Here is a 26477-nt window from a genome sequence, read left to right as displayed (position 1 = left end):
CATAACATTCTCCTAAGTGTTAAAAGTAGCTCTTAACTGTGTGTTCCTTAGTGAGTATTTTCAGAAGCATTTTAATATTAATTTTTTTTTAAAAAGAGACTCTCTCCCAGGAATCTAGGAATCAGATTTTGGAGTGTAAAAAATAACTAGAAATGTCACATCACATCTTTGAGCTAATTTCATTGCTGCCACTACTTCACATTCAAAGGAAAGCAACAGGATTCTGCTTCTTCCTGTCCCTTTAGAATCTGTTAATGGCTCATATTGTGTATCTTTCAACAGGAAATTCCGATGAACTTTGTTGATCCAAAGGAGTATGATATTCCAGGTTTGGTCCGAAAGAATCGCTACAAAACAATTCTCCCAAGTAAGCACCATAGCCACGTTACAGCTGTTTGTCAAGCTGAAGTTTCTTGTACTGTGTGATATTGAAGTGTGTGAAATTGCACATGATTGTGAGCTTTTAAAAAACACTTGAAAGATGATGGAATAAGCTTTGCTATCCTTGTGCTTGATATTTTTTATGCTGCTTTTGTTCATGGATTCTCTTGATGTGCAGCAGGGGGTAAGTTAGACCTCTGACAAAAGCCAGCTGTATCTCTGAAGTGGCCACATCAACCAGTAAATGTAGTTTCCGATTGGCCAGGCAGAACCACTGAGTAACAAGGATCTTCCACAAAGTACTTTCTTATACCATTAGTCTATTTACTTGGGAAGCTGCCTTATACCACCTAAGGCCTATGGGTCCAGCTAGCTCAGTATTTTCCACACTGACTGACAGGGGTTCCACAGGGTTTCAAACAGGAGTCTTTTCCTAGGGACACCAGGGATTGAACCAGTGACATTCTGTGTGCAAAGCATTTGCGCTGCCACTGAGCTTTAGTCTAACCTTCCGTTGCCTCCTCTTGCTAGTAGCTGCTTTTCAAGGTCTTACACAAAGGTTTCTGCTGCCAGAAACCCTTTAACTAGAGACAATTGAATTGAACTGTGTGTGTCTTCTACATGCAAACAACTGGGCTGTATACTGTTTGCTTTTACCCCTTTTTCATACAACAGAGTCGGCCCTATAGCCTATTTAGTTATTAGCAACTCCTAAAGACCTTTTGAATAATACAGAAACTGAAAGCCGAAAGCCTCGCTGATGTTTGGTATGACCCCCCCCCCATAACTGACACAATATAATCAGTTCATTTTTATTATTTTGTGGTTTTGTTTTTCTCGTTTCTCCCTCAGTATATACAGATGATTGAGGGATCGTGAGGAGGATGCCTGATTTTCATTTTGTTTAGTTAGGCACATGCAAGGGTAGGTCTGAGTGGTTTGTAATGATTTCATTGGAACTTGGGCAGCACTGCAGCAAATCCTTGTGCCAGCGTACTGGTAAGATTGCTGGTAATGGAGAGGTCTTGGCAAGCTTTCGGATTTCTTTGGGAGAGAAGGAGATTTTGCAGAGGAAGGTCAACATTGCTAGCATCTGTAACTTTGCATGGTACTTTAACAAAAGCAAGGGGGGGGGGAGAGGTTTTGCCCCAAGGAACGTGCAGTCTGAAATAGGATACAGAAGAGAAAGGGGAAGTATGTGTAGCAAGGGATAATGGTTACCAAAGCATGTGCCTTCCTCTTGCCATGCTCCCAGTGTTTCTTCTGCTGCAAAGCCAGCCTGCACAGTCCCACACAACCACCTGCCAATCAATCTGTTACTGTATCTGTGTGAGCTTCATGTCTTGAGGAGGACAGGGAGAGGCCATAAAGGACAGCTCTAAGCCGTATGTGTGCATGTGGCTCTGAGGACTTGGTCTATGTCAGTTAAACTCGACATCCTTTTCTTATTGCAGCTTCATATTCAAGGACAGCAATCACTTGATTAGTAAAGTTGCCTGCAAAGTGGAATGTGTTGCTTTTGAGGAAGGAGAAATATTCAAGGTTGTCTAAAACAGATGTTCACTCTAGTTAAAATGAAAGGTAAACAGGCACTTAACTTAATGATCAGTTGCCTGCAATTCTACAGTTAATTGCAGTTACTGAGAGAAATGATAATAGTCTTTAATTCAGCTAATTTATATTTCTTTTGTAGGAAATATCTTTTGCAGATTTACAAATTTGTTGTGGAATTCTGAAAACCCCCCAGAAAGAATCAGCGTCTTTTGAGGAAGCTGGTTGCTTGCTTTATGTTCTTGTCTCAAAAGTGCCAGCCTAAATGGATGAAAATGGCCGATTTCAAAGAGGCCCAAATCCAAGCTCTATCCTCTAAAAGGTTCCAGAATTCTAGTGCAAAGGAACACCTCTGCCTTTGCACTGGTACTGGGACCAAGCCTGCTCACTGTAGTAGCAAGCCATCATGGCTGACACCAGTAAAAAGCCTCTGTGCAGAGCAGCAAGAAAATAAATAGCATTTTTTTAAAAAACTGGAGAAAGAGGCAGTGTCACAAAGGCATTGTAATGGGTGCAGAAGTAGCCTGCTTCCCCAGCATTGGTGCAACATTGCTGTCCATATGGTCTGCTTACTGCCATAAGATGTAGTGACGCATTTTTGCCTTAGATGGCTTTATAAATCCATGGTGGATAGATCTGTCAATAGCTACTAGCCATGATATCTAAATGGAACACCTGCATTCTTCTGAGGTAGTATGCCACTGGATACCAGTTCCTCTGTGTGCATTCAAGTCATGCCTGGGCTTCTCAGAAGCATCTGGATGGCCACCTGGGGGAAGCAGAGTAGACTTACCAAGGCTTTTGATCTGATCCGCCAGGGCTACTGCTACATTTTTAGGATCAAATCTTTGGATGATTTGACATTGCCACAGTGTTTCTCACCAAGGGTTCGTTGCCGATTACTTTTCTGCGGTCGCGGACAGCTGTGCAGTTCATAGAGTACAGAAGGGTATCATGCTTCCTTGTAGCACATAACTCTAGACTCTTGCTTTGGTTTTCCAGATCCTCACAGCAGAGTGTGCCTTACCTCAGACGATCAAGATGATCCCCTGAGCTCTTACATCAATGCCAACTACATCAGGGTAAGAGCTAAGCAATCCTGAAGGGTTTTCTGCGTAAGTGGGTTTCAATTATTCATGAACAGCTGCAAAATTCCATAGATCACCATTCCCACCCCAAAACACACCTTGTGGTCTTTAAAAACATTTGCAATTGTTTTGGATACCAGCTGTTGTTACTTCAGTATCAGAGAATGACACCAGTCCTCTTTTCTGTCCCTATGGCCATTTCCCTGGTTCATATAGGCCCTGCACTTGAACCTGGAGCTTATTTGGTAGCAGTTGACACACCTCAGACAGAGAACTTATATATGAGCTGTAGGCTCCATCTACTCCTGGCTCTGAGCCAGACCCTGATCTGGGCAGATGCTTACATATCCTTCCTCCTTCTTCCCACAAGTAGCCTCATGCAGCTATCTAGCTACTTCAACAGCAGCTCTGAAGCTTCTGCCTGGCCGTGTTCTTCTGCTTTGTCCCTGTGGGTCAAGGGTGGTTCTGGGAGCCAGCCAGGAACCTATGGAGACCTCTGGTGAGGATATCTGGCTCCAGCAGTTCAGAAGGGCTGTTGGTGGTGTGGAAATCTTGCTCCCCTTGCACCTTCTCCAAGGAGACCTCAGATTTCAAGGCCTGGGCAGTGCTGAATCCCGAGGGTCTAACACAACTCTTGGGCTCCAGCAAAACCAAAAAGAGCATAATCGAGCTTGGTTTAACCATGCTTCTTGCATAGCATAAATGCTTCCATTGCCATAGCAACCATTGCTGCTTGTATAAATTGAAGCTGTGCCTTCTGTCCTTGGCTTGTGTGTGGTGGGGGGAGGTGGGAGAAAGTGTGCACTAGCACATTTATTTTTGATTTGCTAAGTGTCCTTGGGTAAAAGACTGGAGAACTGAAGTCTGTGCACAGCTCAACACTAATGAACCCTTGTTGCTTTGTTGGCAGGGCTATAGAGGAGAAGAAAAGGTGTACATTGCTACTCAGGGACCCATAGTTAATACTGTCAGTGATTTCTGGAGAATGGTGTGGCAGGAGCGTTCTCCAATTATTGTCATGATTACCAATATAGAAGAGATGAATGAGGTAATGCTGAGTCTCTGCTCTTTATCCCATGTTGTAATTGATGTTTCCACAGTGGATGCCTGAGCCATGGGAAATGATTGAATAAAATATGGTTCCATTCATGAAGCTAGTTTGCTTTGTAAATTACCTCAGTAGTCATGGTTTGGAGTGCTTTAAAAAGGCGTGATGAGCAAAACATCAGCACACATGTAAGCCCCATCCCAACATTGAAGAAGGTGAATAATACATTTGTTACTTGTTTGTTGTGAGATTGAAATGACTTTCCCAAAGGCAATGGATGCTGTGTTTTCCCAGCACTTAATTATGTTATTAGGGAAGTATGATTTCTACCCTTATAGCTTTCCAGTTTCTAATGCTGATTAGAAATGGTCGCTTATCCCCGCTTCTCGGGTGGGCAGTGCTTGCAGTCCAGCCCAGCTCAGCAGGACATGGAAGGAAGAGGGTGATCCCTCCCTCCTTTGCAGCAATCCTGGCCACGGAGGATGCTGGGCTTGCCCACCAAAACCTATAATTTGAATAGGCTAGTCACAGCCTTCAGAGTGGGAAGAGCATCAGCAGTGGACCAGAGGGAGCAAAGCGTCTCTCTGGCCCACCACTGCAGCTTAAAAGGCCAGCTGCACTTTCTACAAGCGGTGCAGTCAGTGACAGATCAACCCGCTCACCCACCGAGTAATTGGGTCTGTTGATCCTGTGTTCATAAACTTGCTTTGGATACATTAGGTCACTATATTCAGGGCCAGGAAGGAATTTGCCTGGAAACAAATTTAGACCATCTGAGGGTTTTGCCTTCCTCCTAGGAATCACCACAACTGTTGGTAGATAAGGCGTTGGGTTGAATCCTGTAGTCTTATTTCTGGAAGGGGATGACGTGGTTCATCACCCCCTTCCCCTCCAGCAGGTGCAATATCTCAATAAAGGAATCTAGGTGGAAGTTCTGTCCTGAAGCCTATAGGAGAGCAGATAGGCCTTAGAACTTCCAGAGGGCAGCTTAGAGGACCAGCTTAACTGACTCACATCTTGAGGTAGCCTTTAACTGAGGCACGATCCTGAAAATCTCCAGCCAACAGGCAGGAGTATCAACCAGAAAGAACACCCAATGCCTAAGCCAAACCTACCTGCATCTGTAATCAATAATGTTGTAGCCATTTTCAATCCAAGAACAATGTTGTACCCGTTTGTCCACCAGTTCTCGCCTCATCCCTTCCCGTGCCCTAGTTTCATCTATGACTGGGTTAGGTATTCCTCCTGCCCAGGAGAGGCAGGGAACCTTGTGATCAACATTTATGTAACATCCTGGTTGTGTTTATGTCTCTCCATTTTAGCTCTTTGCCTCATCCAGGACAGAGCTCTGACTCTGCTCTTTTTTGGTTAATCTCCTCCTACATTTATTTAGCACATTTTTCTTTTCCATACCCAATTCTCTTTTCCTTAATTTTTTTTAAAGCTATTTCTCTCTCTTCTCTGCCATTTCCTCTTCTTCTCCTTCCTTTCCTACTCAGCTCCCTAGTGGTAATTCCACTACACACATTTGTTCCTGTCACATGGGATAACAATGTGACTGTTCCAGATCCTAGCCAAGCCACCTTGATAGAGTTGATACTTATCAGCAGATATGATCTACTCTGTAGGATCCTTCAATCTCTCTGTCACATGGAGCTTCTGGAAGGTTCCCCTCTAGTTGGAATCCCAACCTACTTTGGAGGTTGAGATCAAATCTCTTGCTATGTGGGATTCTGTGCTAGCAAGGGTAGGGTATCAAAGCTGTTCACATGCTTATTTACCTCTCCTGGGGTAACGAGGACTTGCTCTATTCATGGGTGGGTGCCTCACTTACCCATCTGGACAAAATACTTTCACACAGTGAGTACCCAAACTTACATTTCCCTCCCCTTAAAGTGAGCTGCCTCCAAGTTCTGCTGTCACCGATGTCATTTTCTCAACATCTGTTTTGCTTCCAGGTTAGCAACTGGGCAGTTGACACCCCTTAGGAGTCTGGATTTAACCCTGTTGTTTCTAGCTGCTGCTATTTCTACTTGAGGCATTGGCATATTGCAGTATGGATTGCTATGCGAAACATAGCTGAGCAACTGTTTGACTTAATCGGTTTGATAAATTCTGTGAATCTGTGAATCAATTCTGTGGGCAAAAGAGCTTAATAGATCACGGTCAGCTACCATTTTTCTTCCAATCTATCCATCACAACTTGTATCTGCAGTGCTACTTGGATGTTACCAAGGAGATAGGAAAGCTGTGCAACCTAACGGCACATGCACACTCACTTTTTCCAAAAGACACATTTGGTTAGAAGTCATTCATTAATCACAAAAGTCTAGTAGATGCCATCAGTCTCTGTACTAACAAAAGATATGATTGAGCGCAATGTTTCATTGATACCTCTTGTTTAAAGAATAAAATCATGCCATGAGACTCTGATATAAATATAGGCTACAGTCCCCTTCTTGTTAGCATCCCTGTTCTGATGTTTCTCTCCCCATACCCCCACCCTTGCCAGCTTCAAATTATTATATGAACACTATGTCTTAAAAATGTGTCGACGCAGAGCTGAAACCTTTGTTATGCCATGATGCTTGAGAAAGAGTCTTTGTGTTCCTGCTATATACGTTCAATAATGCGAGGATTAGTGGCTCACTATTCCAGCACTTTTGTCAGGTCTAATCTGAACTGACAGACAGCCCACGGAAATGTGTGGGTGTTCTTCATTTCAGCTGCTTGGAGTCTGAGCTATAGATAGTTACTAGCACATTTGTCAGTTTTTACAATGGATGAGCACTATTGTAGCATGGAGGGACTGCGTCGAGGCGGGGGAACAGAATTGTGAAAATTTGACTCATGAAATGGTAGTGACAAATTTTCCCACTGGTGTAAACCAGTGGTGCGGCTTACATGCAAAGGTGCAGCAGCAGAAAAATGTGGATATTCTGTATTATCTCCCTTATTTAACTTTTATTTGGCCTCCGTTCATTACATTTATCCCGGAGGCCTAGACAGTTCCTTTGCAAGAAACCATGTGGGGGGTCCATCACATTATGAGTTCTCCCTTGCAAATGGCACTGACTCATGAATCATGGGTAGAAATGCTCATAAGGTTATGGGCATGGCTCATATGGCACCTTACCGAGCAGTGTGGCTGAAACATGTAAGATTTGCCACAAGAGTACAAATATACCTTAAAGACAGAGATGAACAAACCATACAACCCTGAGATAGAAGGTAGTTGTTGTTTAGGCGTTTAGTCGTGTTCGACTCTTCGTGACCCCATGGACCAGAGCACGCCAGACACTCCTGTTTTCCTGTTTGGTCAAATACATGTTGGTAGTTTCGAGAACATTGTCCAACCATCTCATCCTCTGTCATCCCCTTCTCCTTGTGCCCTCCATCTTTCCCAACATCAGGGTCTTTTCCAGGGAGCCTTCTCTTCTCATGAGGTGGCCAAAGTATTGGAGCCTCAGCTTCAGGATCTGTCCTTCCAGTGAGCACTCAGGGCTGATTTCCTTAAGAATGGATAGGTTTGATCTTCTTGCAGTCCATGTGACTTTCAAGAGTCTCCTCCAGCACCATAATTCAAAAGCATCAATTCTTCGGCGATCAGCCTTCTTTATGGTACAGCTCTCACTTCCATACATCACTACTTCGAAAACCATAGCTTTAACTATACGGACCTTTGTCGGCAAGGTGATGTCTCTGCTTTTTAAGATGTTGTCTAGGTTTGTCATTGCTTTTCTCCCAAGAAGGAGGCGTCTTTTAATTTCATGGCTGCTGTCACCATCTGCAATGATCATGGAGCCCAAGAAGGTAAAATCTGTCACTGCCTCCATTTCTTCCCCTTCTATGGAAGCAGTGACAGATTTTACCTTCTTGGGCTCCATGATCACTGCAGATGGTGAAGGTAAAGGAACCTTTATGTCTCTTGATAACTGAGTGAGATACTGAGGGAAAGGTGGGGAATCCCCTTCTGCATAAATTCTTCCATTACTAATGAGAAAAGTGTTATTATATATCATTTATTACATTTATTAATAATCAAGGTGGAACTTTCTTTCATGCAGTTCTTTTAAATGCAGGAGCCTATTCTGGATCTGCCAACCAGAGGATTTTAAACATCCAGAGGCTGCTGTTCAAAGGGAAAGCCAACAATTCTACTTGGCATATGCAAGCTGTGGGCACAACACACCTAAAGTAGCTCTTTGCATTTGTTAGCTGTAGAATTCATTCAAAAAGTTTGCAAACAGCTTAATTTTTCTAAAATCTCTGCAGTGTGCTACATGAAACCAAGAAACAACATAATTAAAACAAAAATATCGCCCTGAGACGCTCCGGGTAGAGGGCAGTATACAAAATCAATAATAATAATAATACAACATAAATCCAGTAAGACAGTAGTATAAAAGCATGTGAAAACAGGCATTCATACACATAAAACCTGGGCTGGGTCAGATCTTATGGGTCAGGAAAAGTCTGGCCAAAAAACTATGGCTTTACAAGACATATGAAGGAACTGGTGGTTGCTGCTTCATATATGGCAGTACATAATATCACAACTGGTCTTTGGAAACAATTTGCACAACTTGCTTAAATATGTCTGGAGACAGGACTGGGTGCCAGCTGAGGTTTATGTTTTTAAAAATGGGGGGCCAACCACAGCTGTTTTATCTCAGAGTCCTCAGCATAACATGATGCCTGCAGCTCTAGGTAAAGGTAAAGGGACCCCTGACCATTAGGTCCAGTCGTGGCCAACTCTGGGGTTGCGGCGCTCATCTCACTTTATTGGCTGAGGGAGCCGGCGTACAGCTTCTGGGTCATGTGGCCAGCATGACTAAGCCACTTCTGGCAAACCAGAGCAGCACACAGAAATGCTGTTTACCTTCCCGCCAGAGCAGTACCTATTTATCTACTTGCACTTTGACGTGCTTTCGAACTGCTAGGTTGGCAGGAGCAGGGACCGAGCAATGGGAGCTCACCCCATCGCGGGGATTCGAACCACCGACCTTCTGATCGGCAAGTCCTAGTCTCTGTGGTTTAACCCACAGCACCACCCGCGTCCCTCAGTCTGCTCTAGCAGACACTAATTCAATCTGAATGAGATCAAGTTTTGGCTACAAATTCTGGCCATTTTTGGTTTGTATGCTTCTGCGCACACACACACACACACCCCATCCCACCCTGCTTTACGCAATATCTGGCCTGAAGAAGAGTCCTGCAAAACCCAAAACCTTGCCCCCTATTTTGTGACAGATTGGTCCTAAAAAAAGTTGTTATTGTAGATTTTGGAGTTATGTCGCTTATTTTGCTTTTGAAGTGTACTTTTTTTTAGTACACCAAAGTCACTCCTGTGCCAGCCGATAACTTATTTTATATGTATGGTTTATATTTTGTTCAGAAATGTACAGAATACTGGCCAGAAGAACAGGTTACCTATGAAGGAATTGAAATCACGGTTAAAAGAGTTATACAAGCAGATGATTACCGGTTAAGGCTTATTACCCTAAAGGTAAGATCACTCAGCTATATGTGGAGCTGCATGAAAAAGGCCTCATAAAGTTGCTGTTTTATATCCAGCCTATAAAACACAGCTGAAACACCACTTTTCATTACTGCACTGATTATGTGTCTGTCTGGTTTCCAACCATGTACGCAATATACTAATGAAAGCAGTCAGGTATTTTAGATTGAATGTGTGCAGCTCAAAGACTTTCCAGCCACTTGTGCTCATCCAGCGGAAGAATTCTGTGAGTCATTCCACACAATTCTAGCACCGGTCATTTATTACGGCATGCTTGCTCAGTAAATGTTCCTTATGTACATTGACTAGCCTCTAAATGCAGGAATCACCAGCCTGGCACCCACAGGCATCACATTGGTGGGCCTTACAATTGGAGGGGGGGGGGTTTCGGAAACAGCAGGCCCTTCAGCCGTAGGGGGGATTTTCTGAATTATGTGGGTAATTCGGAAGTTACTTGGACAGAGAGGGAGAGATGTATGTGTGGTCTGTTTGCATGTGTGGTCTGTGTGTGAGAGGCAGCAAGGTGTGTATGGCTATGTCAATGTGAAGTTATAGGGTGTGTGTGTGTGTGTGAGAGAGAGAGAGAGAGAGAGAGAGAGAGAGCCCAATAGTCCGTATGGGTGTAGTGAGTGTACTCCTGTGCCCTGTGTGCAAGAGTGGGTGTCGTATGCCTACCTTGTGTATTTTTCCTGGTCCTGGGGAATGCTCTCTGTTGGTAAACAGCAGCAGCAGCAGCAGCAGCAGCAGCAGCAGCAGCAGCAGCAGCAGTATTGTGTGTCATGGAGATGTGTCAATATTGTGTGATCTTCACAATCAGGACCATCAGGACACAGGTGACTTCCCACAGCAAGCATGAGGTTGTCAGGAGGGGGTAGATATGACAGCTGCCACCAACACTTTCTCGAAATTGGGAATGTGTTTGCTGGTCCAATAAGGTTTGCAACTCCTGACCTAAATGTATGGCTTTAGAATAACAGCGGTGCTTGCACTATCCCATTCCAATATCTTTAGATTCCCCTTTGTCCCTTGTATTCAGTGTGCTTCGCTAGCTGCAAAAAACGGGCAGAGGATATTTTCTTAGCAACAAAAACCAGGAGTGGTTTATCAAAACGTTTTGAGGATGGAAGTGAAGACTGAGAGTTTCAAGAGAGAGGTCTAGAACAACAACCACCTGCTTAATTTTATCTTTTTACCTCTCAAAGATCTCAGTAAGGATTTTGTTTTCAGTTGTACAGTGGTACCTCGAATTACATACGCTTCAGGTTACAGACGCTTCAGGTTACAGGCTCCGCTAACCCAGAAATAGTACCTCGGGTTAAGAACTTTGCTTCAGGATGAGAACAGAAATGGCACAGCAGCAGCGCAGCAGAAGTGGGAGGCCCCATTAGCTAAAGTGGTGCTTCAGGTTAAGAACAGTTTCAGGTTAAGAACGGACCTCCAGAACGAATTAAGTTCTTAACCTGAGGTACCACTGTATTTCAAAAAGCCATTATTATTATTATTATTATTATTACTTTATTTTATTATTAATTATTATAGCTCATTAAGCTTGGTTTCCTTCCACTGTAACCTAAAGTCTACTGAGCCTTTTGTCGGTAAAGATTTGGGGGTCTTTTAAAGGATTTATAAAAGAGAAGTTGGATACAGTGTTGTTTTGTTGGAAGGTTTTAAGTGGTATTAAAGACTACATTTTCAGCTGCCAACTAGAATGCTTAATTTATCTTTATGTGTTCTCTGACTTGAGTAACAGACATCACAGCCTGATCTCCTGTGACCTGTTGCACTGGAAGCAAAGTGTTCAAGGCCACTTCTATTCGTGCTTCTGTTCGTAAATGTTTGTAATGTTGTTGGGCCAGTGGCATGAGCAGGTATCCAGCTGTATAACGTCTGCAGTTGGGTGTCTTCAGTGCTGTTGTGCCACAAAGGCTCCTTCCAGCACCATCTTTGGCACAAATGGAGCTACACAGGACTCTTGCCCAATGCCATACAGAGCAACCAGGTGCAATCAAGATCCTTTCTCCCTCTTCTGCCAGCAACCATCATAAGCGTAATTTAATGACATACAGAGATTCATAAAACAGTAAATCTTCCACACCTCCCATAAGCAACATCTTCTGTCATAGTTATATGATTTATAGGGTTGGAGTATTAAGTGTTGGTGGTTTCAGTTCCTCTCTGGGTTTTGTTTATTTACTAAATCCAAACTTCAATGGTCAAAATGCTTAGTGCTATGTATCGGTATTTCCTTCATGCCATTACCACACATCAGAACGCCTAAAAATCAACTGCACTCCAATAGTTATTAATGATTTCAACCGATTTAAAGTTTAAGATCATAAGAAGATCATTTAAGCTGGTCTTGTTGATTTAAGTTTTAGTACTAAATGTTGCTTTTCTTGGGCCCTTCCATAGATGCATATATTTGAAAGTAACTGTTTAGCACAGTGTAAAATTTCCCCATCAATGCCTAAAAGATTGAAGCAAACATTCCATTGACCTCTAGTTCCAATCGGGCACAAGATTAAGCAGCCATAAAGTGAAGCAGGCTGAATTAATTAGCATGCCTGAAAACTGAGCAGCATATCTGTTGATTCAACCGGGGTATTATTATTTTTTTGGAAAAGAAAGCTTTATGTCTTACGCTTTCCCAGAGAGTGACATGTGGTATATGCAGTTAGAAATAGCTGTCTGTCTATTAGGTTATAAATATGATTTCTTTCCATTTATGTTCCCAATATTATTAAGAACATAATTATATTTTGAAAACAGCTCTTCAGTTTGCTGAATAGCAGCAAGAAAGTATGACCTCTGAAAAGTGTAAATTGCCTACATTGCCAACATAGTATTGCAAGCCTTAATTTTACTCTGATGTCATAAGTTAGTCCAGGAGGCCATCTCATGATAGCAGCAGAGTCAGTGTGGCTTTGCCAGCAATTGGCGTTAATTATATATTTAAAATTATTTATATACCATTCATGAAAGATAGCTGCAAAGATATTGTTGCAGTTTGCAGTTTTAAATAAAGCAACACATCATTAAATCTGGGTAAAAAGACAGGAAAATATATAATTTTCAAAAATAATAATAATTTTGGAAGAAGAAGACTACATAGCACAACAGATCCTTATGCATCCTTGGGGAGAATAATGTAGCTTTAAGACAGGTTAAATATTTCATCTTTATATTTAATTTTCTATCTTGTTATCAGCCCTTATTACACAAATCCCCTTTGAGAAGGGTTAGTAAACTGCATACCCCAAGAAAATGTTTTTTTAAACTCATTAAGGAGTCTCACCTTTGGAAAATACCTTTTCTGGTTGCCTGTATAAATCTCTTTATAACTCTCTTATAGAAGGGTGAAGAAATAAGAAATCTGAAACACTACTGGTATACTTCCTGGCCAGATCAGAAGACTCCTGATCAAGCACCAGCCCTGTTGCAGCTGGTTCAGGAAGTGGAAGAGGCCACACAGTGTGCAGAAGAACAGAATGCTCCAATCATAGTTCACTGCAGGTAGCTTAATTATGCATTGTTAAACCATCATGAAGAGAGAGGAAAGAACATGGGAAGTTTTAAGGAAGTTGTCGTTGTGTTAAAGTAACCTTCTCTCACAATGCCGATCTAGAGAGTTCAGGTATCTGAAGAAGTGTGCGTGCACACGAAAGCTCATACCAATAACAAACTTAGTTGGTCTCTAAGGTGCTACTGGAAGGAATTTTTTTATTTTGTTTCGACTACGGCAGACCAACACGGCTACCTACCTGTAACTAGAGAGTACAATTTCTGCATGATCCACCTGCTGTGAAAAACTGCTTTTAACTACTGTTCTGTTAGCCTATGTCAGGTATGGTAGTGAGGAAGCATCTCTTGCTTCTAATTTGGCACTGGAACTTCAAAGAGAAGTCGTTCCCCCCCAAAAAAACAACCCCAGAAGTATGGCCCCAGAAGCCTTTATGATGTGAAAACCTTATACCGACACTTGAGTTTGTGCTGGAAGTGACCTGACTCTTTTATTGTCCCCATCTGCTGTGCAGATGGAATGGAAAACAGTGTGGGTTGCTTAATTAACCATGCAATGTGGGGAAACAGTCAGTTTAAAGGGGGGGGGGTAGAGATAGGCTCATTTAATTCTTTTTCCTAGGCTGACAGTGACCCGGTTTCTGAGGTGAAGCTGCAGCCATTTCCCCCACCACAATTCCGCTACTCATTTTTTGTAATGACATCCAGGTGACACTGAAGGAGTTTGCAGGTGAATCAACATTATACACATGTGTGTGCGCACACAGATAGATATATATAGATATATAGATATATAGATATATAGATATATGGAAAATTATGCAAATTTGACCTTCTCATATATCATTCTCTAGGTGGAGTCCTGGGGTCACATGGTACATTCAATTCATAGTGGACAGGAGTTCTCCTCCACTGTGAGAATTGCCCAGTTAGCATATGAACTGGATTCATATGAAGTGACTCATAGTCTCTGGGAAAGTCGCTGTTAATATTGAATGATCTTTGTGCGTGAGGGAGAGGGAAGGAGAGAGAGATGAAGATCATCCTTATCCTAGTAAAAATTCATAGCTTTGTTCTTGGGCTTTCCTGGGCTTGTTCACAGTAGAAAATGGCAGACTTGCTTTTTAAATAAAAATAAATACTAAAATAGATTTTGATTTTTTTATGAACATCATAAGAGCAGCCAAGCATGCATGGAAAATGAGCAGAGATCAGCTATCATAAATTATACATTGAAATGAAAGACTAGTTAGTGTTCTCATACAAAATAAATTCAGGTTCTGATAACATAAGTTCCTTTTTTTTATACCACTGGACTTTGGCAGGCAGCAGGGAACATTCCTATTTTAAAGCAGATATCCTTTTTGATACGGTTACAGAAAGAGTCCATAATTGACCATATATATTGACAATCATTTAATGCCATGACACTAGATGGAGAAATTTTAAAACCAAATATGAGCATTCCTTGTACAAACTGGCCTGGGGGGGTGGGAACCAATGAGATCCTGGTGGCCTTAAATGTACTGTGATGTATCAATGCACAAATATCAGTATGCCAAACCTCTTAAAGTAATCTTAAAAGTATATCTGCATAATATAGCAAAATCAGTTTTCTAAAACAGCTTTTTGTCAGAATTCTCAGTTTATCCTGCGTTCACAAGTGCTGTGTCAATGTATCTTAATAGAATGCTATTTTATCCAGACTCCTAGCTGTCCAGTTTTGATGGTCCTCTTGTCCAATGCCCTTATCCCAGCCATTCAGATACATTTTGTAACTTGTTTAAATGAGGAAAGTACTGCTGCAAAATGCATGTAGCAACTGTCCTTAAAGAATACTCCATTATACAACATGCTTTGTCACTTTTGCTTCTCATTTTTCATTAAAATAATTTTAAAATAATAAATAGAATTTATCACTTGCTGCCACCCATAAATGCAATACAAGAACAACTCTGGTCAATAACCAAAGATTAACCTGAAGAACAATACTGTTGCAGTGTTAGAGACCAGGGGATCTTTTATTTTATTTTGGTGGTGGTTGGTGGAAATCAAATCAAATCTTGTGTCCTGTACACATCTCCAAAGAGCTGGGTGAAAAGACTGCCCACAAGTAGCATTACTTTATTTCCCCCGAGGGCACAGCTGGTGGCCAAAATTATCTAAGTGACAATGAATGAAAATCCATTTGAGATGCTACCAGCACTTCTTGAGACCGGCAAAATGGGAAAAGCTCTTGGACTGAGGAGTAATTGTTATTTGCTGCTTCCATTATTTAAAGTGACATGTTGACATATCAGGCCTGACAGAAGCCAGATGGCTCACCTAACATCTGTCTGGCATTGCACCCTGTAACATTTTCCTCCAATCTATGTGGTAATCTTTCACTGAATATATATATGGCTGATGGTTAGAACATTAGTTTCTGTCTTTTTCATTTCCTCAAATAAATGAGAACTGCTTATTCTGGACAAGGAAAACATCTTATTAAACTGTCTCTCTGCATACCAGATTCTCACAAACTCTCCTTATGGGGTACACAGAGGTTATGCCAACTGAGTTTCAATGGTGGGGGCAAAAACAAACAAACACAGACATACCCCTTGCTTAATGGTTTAGGGCCAAATTAAATACATGTAAGACGCAAGTACACTCTGATTAACTGAGTCTTCTTATCTGTTACTGCTTTCTTCAAACCACACTTACCAAAGTAAAAAAATCAGCTACTTAAAATTTAAAAACCTATTGCAGACCTAGGTATAGTTTCTGCCCACATTCTGGGCTGGCTGGCTGGCTGGCTTGCAGCGTTAAACCACAATTTACAATAAACTATGAACGCTTTAGGGACACGGGTGGCACTGTGGGTTAAACTACAGAACCTAGGGCTTGCCGATCAGAAGGTCGGCGGTTCGAATCCCCGCAACGAGGTGAGCTCCCGTTGTTCGGTCCCTGCTCCTGCCAACCTAGCAGTTCAAAAGCACACAGTGCAAGTAGATAAATAGGTACCGCTCTGGTGGGAAGGTAAACGGCGTTTCCGTGTGCTGCTCTGGTTTGCCAGAAGCGGCTTAGTCATGCTGGCCACATGACCTGGAAGCTGTACGTCGGCTCCCTCAGCCAATAAAGCGAGATGAGCGCCGCAACCCCAGAGTCGGTCACAACTTGACCTAACTGTCAGGTCTTTACCTTTATGAACACTTTGTTCTTCCCTTGCTGCTGATTGTGCCATGTGGGGATGAAACATGATAGAAGGCTTGTCCACATGTTCACCCGAACACAGACAGGTTCAAGCTATCTCAACACACGTACAAGTGCAGGTGCGAAAAGTGTACACTTGTTGATTTATGTAGCTCAGCTGTTTTGTACAAAGGTACACACACCACACTCGCTGATTGACTGTTACTGGTGAACATTCATAGAGTCTGACTTGCCATGAGGAGTGATCCTGAGCATGCAGCTTGTTTCTCTCCAAGGCTTTGTACATTTGGCAAGGGTACATCTGAAATACTAAGAGAATAATTGATGCTCTTTCTGAAGATTCCCACCTTCATTTTCTGTTCCTCTCTCTCTGGCCAGTGCAGGGATTGGTAGGACTGGCTGCTTCATCGCCACCAGCATTTGCTGCAAACAGTGGAAGAACGAGGGCGCAGTTGACATACTCAGAACAACCTGCCAGCTACGGCTAGACAGGTGAGAGAATCTTGTATTATTGTCTTTTTCACTTTTCCTTCAAAAACAAACTCTGGAGACTCAATGCTTTCTTCTTTTTTAGCATATGAACAGAGTTTGTCTCTTTGGGAAGTATTGCTGCTGTACAAATCATTTATAACGGGGGGGGGGGGGAGACCTGTGGTCTTCCAGGTGCTGTTGGGCTATAAACCCCATCATCCCTGACCACTGTCCCATGTGGACTGGGGCTGATAGGAACTCGAGTACTGCAATATCTGTAGAGCTACAGGTTGCCCATCATTGTTGTTTAAAGAAAGTATTGGGGAATAGATACAAGGGCTGGGTTCATGGCTAGTGTAAACCAAGGTTTATGAATCAACAATAAGCCATGGCTTACTAATGTGGTTTGTTCATGGTTGATAAAGCATGACTGAGCCACTGGGCTGGGTTTGGACAATCAAATTAAATCGTAGTTTATAAACCATGGTTTAGCATTTCATGTGAAGCAGGTCTTGTACAACGGGAAGTCTCCCCCCCCCCCTTTTTTTTACATTCACTTTTAAGTCTTGCCTTTTGAAACGTTGAAACGTTTTTACCATTTGATTTTATCTTTTTTTTAAAAAATCTCTTTCTTGTTTTTATTCCATTGTAGTTAGTTAAAAAAAGAGGGTACATTACAATGACAAATTTGGATATTTCTGAGAAAAAATATTGGAAGCAGCCACACAAGATAAAAACGAAATTACAGACTATTAAGAATGTAATGAATGGTTTAATGAGAATTAATTACATTTGTATTATTTACAAGTGACAGGTGTATTCAGAATGTCAGAAATACTGATTTGATGACTTAAATATGTGATCAATTTCACTGAAATCACTGAAACATAACTTCAGAGTAAACTTGAACTGTTAAATAGATGAAATTAGTTGGATTCACTGTTACCATGCAACATGTGAGCAGGGTGATGTTAGCGAAGTGGAATGTCAACTCAGACTTAGAATAAGCTTAACTGAATATGCAGGGAGAAATTTATAGCTTTTTGGGGGGATATATATTTTATACAGATGTATAGATATGAATACAGATCCCATAAGGGCATTCCTATCTTCCAGTTGTAACATGGAAAGTTAATGGGGGGGGGGGCGGGATTAGTGCACAACAGTACTTCAGACATCACTCCTGTAGCTAGATTGCCATCTTGTGGTCATATGTAACCATTTCACCTGTACCAGGAAGGCTATAGAGCAGGCATAAGCAAACTCAGCCCTCCAGATGTTTTGGGACTACAGCTCTCATCATCCCTAGCTAACAGGACCAGTGGTCAGGGATGATGGGAACTGTAGTCCAACAACAGCTGGGGGGCCGAGTTTGCCTATGCCTGCTATAGAGATTGCATGAAAGGAAAGTTGATACATGCCTTCAACTTCAGTAACAGCTGAGAAGTACTATAAGGACTGGGAACACAGTTGATCCAACACCAGTAGGTGGTGTGTAAATAAATAAAAAAGCAGGCTTGGACTCTACACCATATTTATCTCTTACTTTCCATGAACATTAAAAAGCATATCTTGCTGCTACACCCAAAAGCCAGGGTGAACCTCACCTGGCTTAGCTGACTTCCAAAGAATGTAAAATTGTGGGCCGGATACCATATTCTGAATTTAAATGTTGTATCACAGAGAATGCATATAGCACTGACAGCATCAGTGCATCATGAGGGCAAGTAGTCAGAGAGGAGCACTGATTTTCGTTGATTAGGTTTTAGTTAGCTTCCCAAACATGCCATCAGGCAGGCTGCTGGAATATTCCATCTTACTGTGGCTATACCGTGGCTGTCATTATTCTGACTCTATTGGCCAGGTGTAAATAGATTTGGGGAACCCGATTCAAAACCTTTTTGTTGTGCTTTGTATCAACAACTGCAGAATTAAACTCACTTTTTCCAAACAAAGTCTATGACCTAAAAGCAATTTCCTGTGATCTTTGGCATCTCTGTGATTCATTACCAGTGTGATTATGCCAAGCAGATACAGTGAGATTAATGTTATATTTTGATAATTTTTTTGAGAAGCATTTAGCACAGATCCTAGACCTTAAAACTCTGGTATGTTACCCCAGTGATCTTATATGCAACCCTAGGAACTCAATACCATTACCAGTCGGAAGACTATTTAAAACCAGTAGACTTAGGACCAGTTTTTTGTGTTTAGCTCCCCCCACCCCAATTTGTGCTGTATTATTTTTGTTAATAGTTTTGAGATACACAATGGATATCTGCTTCCAAATCTCCCCCCTCCCCTGCTTTTCTTCCCAGGGGAGGAATGATCCAGACCTGCGAACAGTATCAGTTTGTCCACCATGTCATGAGCTTATATGAAAAGCAGTTTTCTAGAGCAGCAGCAGAGGAATAAAGATTCATGAAAAATTGTTATGACACAAACCAACAGAACTCTGACCACAAATTGTATGTATTCTAGAGCTGAGAAGACACACGTGGGAATTTCAGAATAGAAGATATTTATTTATAAATATATATATATATATATATAATATATATAGTTTTACTTTCAAAATGCTTTATTTTGCATTTAAGAGCTAAGATACTGCTTTTCTTCAACATGTGACAGGACATCATCTTCACCCCCCAAAAAGGCCTATTTATACTGTAAATAAGATCAGTAGCTTCATTTATTACAAAATTTTAAAACATCATTGTCAGATTTGCTATTTTAAAAAACGAATTACAAAATTGCTACTAGATCCAAATACAGTGCAAAAGTCTTTGATAAATGTATTGCTTAAGTCTGTAATGTATGTTTACTAAGCTTGAAAAGTAACTTTTTTGCCTTTTTTCTGATGGATTGTTTTTACATTTTAAACTACCGGATACTGTGTATATCATAAGACCTTCTGAGTCTGTGCATTAAAGGATTCAAATGGATTCATACTGAAATTATTTATGGTTCATGCCTGGTATGTTTTGAACAGTCCCTTCAAGATAGCTGTGGCATCAAAATGATGCAGAAAGAAGCTACTTAGAGTTCGATTGCTTTTTCTGTCTGTATAGCATTCCTTAGTAATGGTGGGGGTGAGAGATTTGAAAGTTTCTCTTGGGGAGACTCAATGGGTAGAATTTGCTTTATGGTTCCAGTACCACCCTCATGGTTTTGCTCTGTGAGACAAAACTGACATTATGATAAAAGGTTCCATTGGTGCCAACTTAAGCTTTTTCTCCTATCCTAATTGCTGAATGTGAGGTCCAGTATATCTGAAGGAGCATCTCCACCCCCATCGTTCTACCCAGACACTGAGGTCCAGCACCAAGGGCTTTCTGGTTCCCTCACTGCGAGAAGCCAAGTTACAGGGAACCAGGCAGGGCCTTCTCAGTAGTGGCACCCGCCCTGTGGAATGCCCTCCCACCAGATGTGAACAACTACCAGACTTTTAGAAGACATCTGAAGGCAGCCCTGTTTAGGGAAGCTTTTAATGTTTGATGCATTATTGTATTTTAATATTTTGTTGGAAGATGCCCAGAGTTGCTGGGGAAGCCAAGCCAGATGGGCGGGGTATAAATAATAAATTTATTATTATTATTATTATTATTATTATTATTGTTGAGGATTTAAAAAATCACACAACATCACTGTTAATCATGTTGTCAGCATTGTGTGTAGTTAGGTCCTAAAGTGCAGGGGAGTTGTGAATGAAGATGCACATGACCACTTGGAATGACCTCAGCCTGGATCCACAAACCATATCACAAGGAGTTAGATTTGTGGATCAGTCCTCTTAACTGATCCATATATTTGTGGTACTTGGGCGTTCAAAAAGCTTTTGACAAAGTCTCTTAGCAAAGATTCCTGGGTAAACTTAGCTGTGACAGGATGTCTCTTTATGTACGTAGTTCAAGAACAGGAAACAGGAATAATGGAAGTTCTCACAACGGAGGTAAGTAAGAACTAGGGTCCTCCAAGGGCCTGATGTGGGAGCATCACTGTAGCTTTCTTATCAACGATCTAGTATTAGGATTTGACAGTGAAGTCTCCAAGTTTGGTGTCTTCAGCAAATTATTTTAAAAAATCAAAACGATTGTGAAAAACTTCAAACTGTTCTCTCCAAACTGAGTGAATGAGCAATTCAACTGCATTTGCCATTTTAGATAAGTAAGTGTAAGTAACGCACATTTGAGGTAGGGGTTGAAACTTTAACCTATACTCTGATGGGGTCTCAGCTGGAAGTGAAGGGCTAGGAAATGGATGCTTAGGTTGTGGTGGATAGTGGAGGACTGGAGGAAAGTTGCAATGTTTAGTTTAGGGAAAAGGCAAGTAGGGGGATAAGCTGAATAGCAAGAGATTCAAATAGACTAAAGGAAGAACTGTGGAATTTGCTTCCATGAAATGTAGGGATATGCATTAACTTAGGCTGTTTTGCATTCTGTAGGGAGTGATTCCATTAAAATGGCTTAAGCAGGCCTAAAGGTTGAGGGCTGTTGCTGAAACCACAATAAATCTAGCAAGGGAACTGTAATGAGTATGGGTTGCTCGTGCGTAAGTTGCTGCCTCTCCTGGCTATGTTGCCTGGTTAAACCTTTCTGTCTGGACAGCCCTTCACTTCGTGGCTGCCTCAGTCGCTAGCAGAATCCGTCAGTGGGCGTTTCTTAAACCTTTTCCAACATAAAAGTTGTTTGACGCCAAGTCTCCTCCTACTCTCCCTGCGCGGAAGTCTTCTGTGCAGGGAGGGCGTGGGTAGCGGAGGACCCGTGCTCTCCCCGCTGGTGTCCGGTGAAGAGTCCTGGAGCCCTCTCGCCGATTCCCCCATCTTCCCCCCTTTATCCCTGGTGTTGCGATTTGCTTCCCCATCTGCTGAGCTGCCTCTCTCCCTGCTGGGCCCTTCTCCAGCATCATTTGAGAGCCTTCCCTCCGCCTCTAGCTCCGATGTCAGTTCCCTGACATCCATCTCCCCCCCTCCACCCCCGGCCCAACCTGTTGACCCAACTTCGTCCCTTTCTTCGGCCGACGATGCGGGGAACCCCTGGAAGGAGCTGTCGCCATCCTCTGAGGATTCAAAACCCGCTTCCCACCCGCTCTGATCCCTTCCCGCGGGGTGGGCCTCCCAGTCTGATTCTTCTTCCTCCGAAGTCTCTTCTCCCTCCCCTTCGGAGGCAGAAAAACCCACAAAATCCTCTTCATCGTCTGTGGTTCCAAATTGCTCCTCCCAGAATCTCGCTAGTGGTTTGGGTTTGCCCGGGAACAGGCGGTGGAATTCCTCCACCAGATACCCGTCAGTGATTGCCTCCGCGGGAACCCACGTGTTTTCCGACCCGGGTTCTCCCTCCCAAGCCACCAAGTACTCCACCTGGCGTCCTCGCCACCTTGAATCAAGTATTTCCGTGGCCAAGTTGTGGTGCTCCCTCTCTTCTACCTGCGGGTGTGTGGTGACTTCTCCCTCTCGCCCCGGGAATACCCGTCCTTCCCTGTACGGTGAGAGTAGGGACCTATGGAACACCGGGTGTATCTTCATGCTGTCAGGCAATTTGAGCTTGAATGCCAACGGGTTCACCTGCTGTGTTACCTCAAATGGTCCCAGCCGCCTGGGCTGCAACTTCTTGCACCCCCCCTTAAAAGGTAACCCTTGGATTGACAACCACACCCGATCTCCCACCCGTATGGTCTCCCCTTCCCTACGGCACTTGTCTGCCTGCCTCTTGTAAATTTCCTTGGCCCGCCCCAAGTTCATCTTAAGTTGCTGTTGCAGGGCTTCCATTTCTTCCACAAACTGCTCTGCCGCCGGTACGCTCCAACCTTCCTCCCCACTCCCCGGGAAGACCCTGGGTGACACCCATAATTGGCCATGAACGGGCTCATTCCCGTGGACACATGTTCAGCGTTATTGTACGCAAATTCAGCCAGCGCTAGTTTCTCTACCCAATCGTTCTGCCTCTCGCTGACGTAGCAGCGTAGGTATTGCTGGAGTATACTGTTCGCTCTTTCTGCTTGCCCGTTGGTTTCCGGGTGTCTCGCCATTGAGAAGCCCACTTCGACCTGCAGCAAGCTCATGAGCTTCCTCCAGAAACGGGAAGTAAATTGTTTCCCGCGGTCGGAGATAACCCTCGAAGGATCCCCATGCAACCTGAAGATGTGATCTACAAACAACCTGGCTGTTTCCTCTGCCGTGACCGCATGTGAGCAAGCTATAAAATGGCACATTTTTGTTAGTAGATCGACCACTACCATGACCGCTGTCTTTCCCCAGGACTTGGGCAAATCGGTCATAAAATCAATGGACACCACATCCCAAGGTTTCCCCGGCGTGGGTAAGGGTTCCAGTAATCCTGCGGGGGCAGCCCGCTCCCCCTTTGCCCTTTGGCAGCGGTCGCACCCCCGTACATATTCCCGTACATCCTCCCTCACCCTGGGCCACCAGAACTGCCTGGTGACGAGCATCATGGTTTTGGGCTGTCCAAAGTGCCCCACTGTGGGGTTGTCGTGGAGTTGTTTGAGTACCTTCCCCCGTAGAGCCTCCCCCGGTACATACAGCGCCCCCTTATAGTACAGCACCCCTTCCTCAAACCCTCCTTGGGTTTCTCTACCGTCTCGGAGTTCCCGGATTTTAGTTTGTGCAAACACGTCGTTTCTAGTAAGTCCGGCCAGTTCTCGTTTCCCCACCAAGGTTCCCCCACACACCCATCGGTCCTCGGGGATCACGTGTCGTATCTCCGGCGGCCCCTCTCCTTCCATGTACTCCAGCTTCCGGGAGAGAGCATCTGCTCTCACGTTTTCCTCTCCTGGCACGTATCAGATTTCGAAGGAAAACTTGGAGAACTCCTGTGCCCATCGAATCTGTCTCTGGTTGAGCACTCGTGCGGTCCTCCAGTATTCCAAGTTCTTGTGATCTGTACAAACCTGGATCTTGTGCTGCGCCCCTATTAGTAGATGTCGCCATCAACGAAACGCCGCATAGATCGCAAGCAGTTCGCGGTCATACACAGTATAGTTTTGCTCCGACTTGCTCAGCTTTCTCGAGAAAAAGGCACACGGTTTCCATTCCTGCTTGCTCCTCCCTGGCTGCAAAAGAACCACCCCAATGGCTCTGTTGGACGCGTCGGTCTCTAGCCTCATGGGTTTCTCCAGATCCACGTGCAGGAGCTGCTCTTCTGATGCGAACGCCTTCTTCAGTTTTTCAAAGGATTGCTGGGCCTCCTCTGTCCAGACGAACTTCCTTTTGCTACTGAGACAATCTGTGATGGGTGCTGTCAAGTGGGTGAAGTTCTTGATGAACCTCCTGTAGAAGTTGCTGAACCCTAGGAACCTCTGCACGTCCTTCCAGGTTTTGGGAGCCTTCCACTCCAGCACTGCCTGCACCTTGCTTGGGTCCATCGCTAAGCCTTTGTCTGACAACTTGTACCCCAGAAACTCGACTTCTCTGGCGTGAAACTGACATTTTTCCAGCTTGACCCACAACTGGTGCTTCTGCAATCGTTTTAGCACTTCCCTGACGTCTCTGACATGTTGCTCCTCATTGACCGAATAGATTAAGACGTCGTCCAAGAAGACTACGCAGTTCTTGTACAGCAGGGACCCCAACACGTGGTGCATGAAAGCTTGAAAACAGGCGGAGCCCGACTGTAATCCAAAAGGCATAACTAGGTACTCAAAGGCCCCCAGGGGTGTGAACATTGTGGTCTTCCATTCGTCCCCCTCCCTCATCCTAATCAAGTTGTATGCTCCCCTGAGATCAAGCTTGGTAAAAAATTTCCCCTGCCTCACCCATGTTAAAATGTCGTCAATCCTGGGCATTGGGAAGGTCACTGGTTCCGATACTAAATTGACGGCCCTATAGTCCACAACGAGTCTGGGTTGATTAGTGTCCTTTTTGTCCACAAAGAACACCGGACTGCTCCCTACCACTTTTGATTCTCTTATGAAGCCTCTTTTCAGGTTCTTGTCAATAAATTCCCGCAACTCCTTCATCTCCCTGTCCGACATGGCATACAGTTTACCCACCGGTAGCTGCGCCCCAGGGAGCAAGTTGATTTGGCAGTCAAAGGGCCTATGGGGGGGTAGTCTATCTGCCTCCTTCTCGCTGAAGACCTCCTGCAGGTCAGCATATTGTGGTGGCACCTCCCCTTTCGGCTCCACAGCTATCCCAGCCACCCTGGCCACGGTCATTCTTGGGGTTTCCCCCCCTAGACAGTGTTCCAAGCAGTAAGCGGACCCAAAGGTGACCGTTCTCTGATGACATGCCACCACTGGATCATGTTGTGCTAGCCAGCTCATCCCTAATATTATTGGGGGCCCTGCCAGTGAGGCTACGTGAAAGGCGATGGTCTCCGTGTGCCTGGAAACCCTCATTCTCATTGGTGGGGTCTGGTGCATCACTTCCCCTCCCAGAAGCTCCCTGCCATCAATGGTGGTTACTTGCAAGGGGAAATCCAGGGGCAGCAGGTGGAGCTGGTGCTCTAGTGCAAAGTCCTTGCTGAAGAAATTGCAGGAACTGCCTGAATCCAACAGCCCTTTCACCTTGACTGGGTGCCCATTCGGGAGTTCTAGCACCACTTCTATGGCTATAGCCGCCCTGGGGGGTCTGGTTGGGGCACTTCTATTGGTTGCTGGCCTGGCTGCTGTGCCCGCTGTGTGGCAGCCAAGCGTTGGCGTTTCCCTGCTCCTGCCCCTTTACCATCTCCTCCTCACCCCCTGCAGCTCCCACCATCCCTTGCCAGGCCTTTCTTTGCGGGCAGATCCTGGCAAAATGTCCTGGCCGCTGGCAGAGAAAACACTTCTTGGTGGTTTTCCCATCCTTTCCCTCCCTCTTTCGGCCTTCACTGGAGTTTGAAACCTCCCGCGCGTGCGCCCCATCTATTTCCATTGGCTCCGCCGGCGGGGAAGGCTGCCTTGGTATTTCAGGAATGCAGTAGTCATGGTAACGTTGCTCTCTCCCTTCCCGCTTCTCCTGGGCCCGCGCTTCCTGCCTTACACCAATCGCAAGCACAGCCTTGGTCAGCTGATCCATCGACTGCGGGCGGGGTGCGCGGGAAAGCTTGTCCTTCACCGTCGGGGACAACCCCTCCTCGAACAGCATTTGAATGGGTTCAGAGTCCAATTCCCATCCAAGCCGGTGGACTAACATGGCAAAGCGTGACCAGTAATCTCTAACTGACTGGTTCCCCTGTTTGCAGCCCATCAGTTCCTGCCGAGTCACACTTTGCTGTACATCACTGGAATACATCGCATCCATCGCCTGGAAGAATTTCCTCAGGTCTTTCAAGGCGGCATTCTGTGTTGCCATTAGGGGCCTGATCCATTCTCTGGCCCCATCCTGCAGATGTCCGACAATATAGGCAACCCTCTCCCCATCGTCTTCAAAATCATTCTGTTGCAGTTCCAACGCGTACTTTATTTCCGTTCGGAACGCACTGTAGTCTTGGGGTATCCCTCCAAATTTGTGTACCAGTCCCGGTACCTTCCTTGCTATGGGGGTGGGTCTGACCTGAGCATCCTGAGCCCGCCTTTCATCCAGCCGCGCTGTCAGAAGAGCCACATGCTGTTCCAAATGTCGGTTCCTCTCCACCAGATTTTGCACTCCAGCTGCTCCCTCCGTGGCGCCAGCTTCTCCGGTTTTGCTTATGATGCTGCCTGGCTGTCGCTGTGCACGAGCGACGTCAGGGACTGACGGATTGCTGTAATGAGTATGGGTTGCTCG

The 26477-nt window shown here is 44.2% G+C and overlaps 1 protein-coding gene across 13 annotated transcripts in view; it reads left to right on the top strand.

Moving 5' to 3' along the window:
- The window catches only part of PTPN5 (protein tyrosine phosphatase non-receptor type 5), a 65226-nt gene extending 45495 nt beyond the window's left edge, over positions 1–19731 (top strand). For 11 of the 13 annotated variants that reach the window (XM_080999103.1, XM_080999111.1, XM_080999107.1 and 8 more), the window contains 7 exons: positions 283–367; positions 2935–3014; positions 3931–4068; positions 9467–9577; positions 12942–13102; positions 16682–16795; positions 19093–19731. In XM_080999103.1, coding sequence (XP_080855229.1) covers positions 283–367; positions 2935–3014; positions 3931–4068; positions 9467–9577; positions 12942–13102; positions 16682–16795; positions 19093–19189 — 786 coding nt within the window. In that variant the 3' untranslated portion in view covers positions 19190–19731. The remainder of the gene's footprint in view (positions 1–282; positions 368–2934; positions 3015–3930; positions 4069–9466; positions 9578–12941; positions 13103–16681; positions 16796–19092) is intronic. The other 2 variants (XR_013984096.1, XM_080999105.1) reach the window with 2 other exon arrangements.
- Positions 19732–26477: the final 6746 nt, after the last annotated feature.

This window comes from Podarcis pityusensis (genome assembly GCF_964106645.2).
Source record: "Podarcis pityusensis genome assembly, chromosome: 1".
Classification (NCBI taxonomy): Eukaryota; Metazoa; Chordata; class Lepidosauria; order Squamata; family Lacertidae; genus Podarcis; species Podarcis pityusensis.
Note: the sequence above shows the minus strand (reverse complement) of the source record. Positions and strands in the feature narration are given on the sequence as shown.